Source organism: Diachasma alloeum, unplaced genomic scaffold (genome assembly GCF_001412515.2).
Source record: "Diachasma alloeum isolate Michigan unplaced genomic scaffold, Dall2.0 Dall_scaffold_00623, whole genome shotgun sequence".
NCBI lineage: Eukaryota > Metazoa > Arthropoda > Insecta > Hymenoptera > Braconidae > Diachasma > Diachasma alloeum.
Window position 1 is genome coordinate 56,677 of NW_021680755.1, and position 2,819 is coordinate 59,495.

Here is a 2,819-nt window from a genome sequence, read left to right on the forward strand (position 1 = left end):
TTATTTTTCTTCGCATTGTACATGTAATTTCATACGGGGCTAACTATTTTGACTTAAAATATAAATTTCATAACGTTCCCTCCAGCAAAATAAGTGCCAGTGGCGGGAGACTAAAGGAGATGAGGGGAAGCGTAAGTCGACCGGAACGCCGCCTCTGGCGCTCCGGCGAACTTGTCCCCTGTTTTCTGGCTTCATTATACCTGCTTGTATCATACCTTAGCAAATTGGGTATTTGCATGAAAATGATTTTGCACATAAAATTAATTTAATCAATTCTTTGATATCCATAAAATACCTAAATAAGATTGAAATTTAATTTTAACAAATTATTTTTAAATAAATAAATAAATAAAAGTGGTATAAAAATCACGTGACGTGAAACGTGATGCGATTGGTCTGACGTCATTGTGCATATTTTAGCGCGTTATTTGAATGCATGATAAGTGACGGACGATAAATCGTTGGAAAAAATTTCAAGCTCGTTGTTATTTACAGTGAATTTTATTATATCCTATTATTAAGACTAAAATTCACTGAAAGTAGAAAAAAAATTGAAATAAATTTCATACTAATGTTTACTTCAAAAACTGACAAGAATATTAGCATAGAGGTTATGAACACACTCTATATCATTATACAACATGCTGAGTGGTACTAGTGATACATGTGCACGGTCAGTGAATAATAAATAATTAAAAAGAAATAAAAATGCCTCGAAGAAAAGTAGATCCTGGTTTCAGTGAAGCTCGATCAGATAATTTACCACGAGTTGATGCTTTTATGGTCGCATCCTACTTAGCTACAAACTCCGATTTTGTATCAGCAGAAATGCAAGGAGCAAAAGCTAACCTGTACGTATAAATTTTTCATAACACTGAATTTAGTCTTTATTTAATAATTTTTGGATTTTGTTATGAATAATAATTTAAAAAAAAATTATATAGAAAATTCCACCAGTCATTTCTTTGGTTTTCTTTTTTAAAGTGAGATTCTGAGATTGAAAAAAATCCAAAAAATTATAAATATCAGTTAATTTTTAATCTACAACAAGTATTAAAGTACATAAGTTGAAATATTAGATTAAAAATACTAGACGAAATATTAAAATAAATATATTGAAATGTAGATCTGGGAGAAAATCATATGGAGATGCTGCTATTGAATTCGTACAACTAAAACTTCATGGATCAGAATGTACTCTTAAATGTCTTATTTGTCCTGAGCACAGAGTACACAATAAATCATATCGAGTGACTCTCGTTTTAGACATTGTTGAGGAAGAGATTTTGTCTATCCAGTGTCATGATTGTGCCGCATCGTCAGGTAAATGTTATTGTTCAATACGAGAAACGAAAAAAAAAATCGATAAAAAATGAAAGACCTACAAATTAATTCTTTTTGTCTTCCTTAGGTGGATGCAAGCACTCGATCGCTTTCATAATGTGGTTACACAGGAGATCGGAAGAACCTTCACCGACAGATATTGAATGTTATTGGCGAAAATCAGTTCTATCTCAAGTTGGATCATCAATAAAATTTATTATGGTAAAAGATTTTGCCTCTAATAAAGAAGTTACTGCTGTGAATAAACCTTTTAATACATTAGAAGAATTTGTAAAAAAAACAAATCAAAAAACTGTACAGAGTCAAATTTTAAAATACTTCAATGATGTAAATAACGAGCAAAGTCTTTCGATCCATAATTTATTAGTAAATTTTATTAATAAAGCAGGAACATCTTATGAGGAATTTGTAACATTCAGTAAAAGTCGAATGTCGAAAGATTTGTGTGAACGTATTGAAAAAATCACTCAGGATCAAGCAAACTGTGAGCTCTGGTTTACATTGCGATACGGGCGAATTACTGCATCAAAAGCATATGAAGCATCACGTTGTAATACACCGGATGGAGTTCTAGTGGAGTTGCTAGTTGGTGGTAAAAAATTGCGGAGTACAAAAGCTATGGAACGAGGCAAAGAATTAGAAGCGATGGTTTTACAACAAGTTGAACAGAAGATGAAAAAACAGTTTAAAAAATGTGGTTTATTTTTATCTGAAAAATATCCTTATCTGGGAGCCTCGCCTGATGCTATTGAAGACGAATTTGTTATTGAAATTAAATGCCCAACGTCTGACAAAAGTGCTCGTACATATATTGATACTAATAATTATGATAAAGTATCCATGAAATATATAACGCAAATGCAAATGCAAATGCTTTTTGTNCTATGGAACGAGGCAAAGAATTAGAAGCGATGGTTTTACAACAAGTTGAACAGAAGATGAAAAAACAGTTTAAAAAATGTGGTTTATTTTTATCTGAAAAATATCCTTATCTGGGAGCCTCGCCTGATGCTATTGAAGACGAATTTGTTATTGAAATTAAATGCCCAACGTCTGACAAAAGTGCTCGTACATATATTGATACTAATAATTATGATAAAGTATCCATGAAATATATAGCGCAAATGCAAATGCAAATGCTTTTTGCCGGAAGAAGAAAAGCGATGTTTATTGTTGCAGACCCAAAATTTGAAGATATAAAAGCATTTAAATCTCTTATTATTAATTACGACTCACAATTGATCGATAAATTATTGGAGGATTTAAGTAAATTTTGGAAAAAATGTATTTTTAAACGTTTATTCAATTCTTTATACCAAACAGAAGTATAAAATAATGCAGATTGAAAACGTATTATTTTTACACACTTGTATGTATTGAATATTTGTTTATTAGCTTGTTTACAGTTAATAATAACATAATTTAAAAAAAAAATTATCTAATATTTTTAATTAATCCCTTATATGATTTATGTT

The 2,819-nt window shown here is 30.5% G+C and overlaps 1 protein-coding gene across 1 annotated transcript; it reads left to right on the plus strand.

The window, feature by feature from the left end:
• Positions 1-662: 662 nt before the first annotated feature.
• Positions 663-2,250, plus strand: LOC107043746. The gene is made up of 3 exons (XM_029126517.1): positions 663-851; positions 1,127-1,323; positions 1,412-2,250. Exons 1-3 carry the CDS (start codon positions 709-711, stop codon positions 2,248-2,250), a joined length of 1,179 nt encoding a protein of 392 aa, XP_028982350.1. The 5' UTR covers positions 663-708.
• The last annotated feature ends 569 nt before the right edge of the window (positions 2,251-2,819 follow it).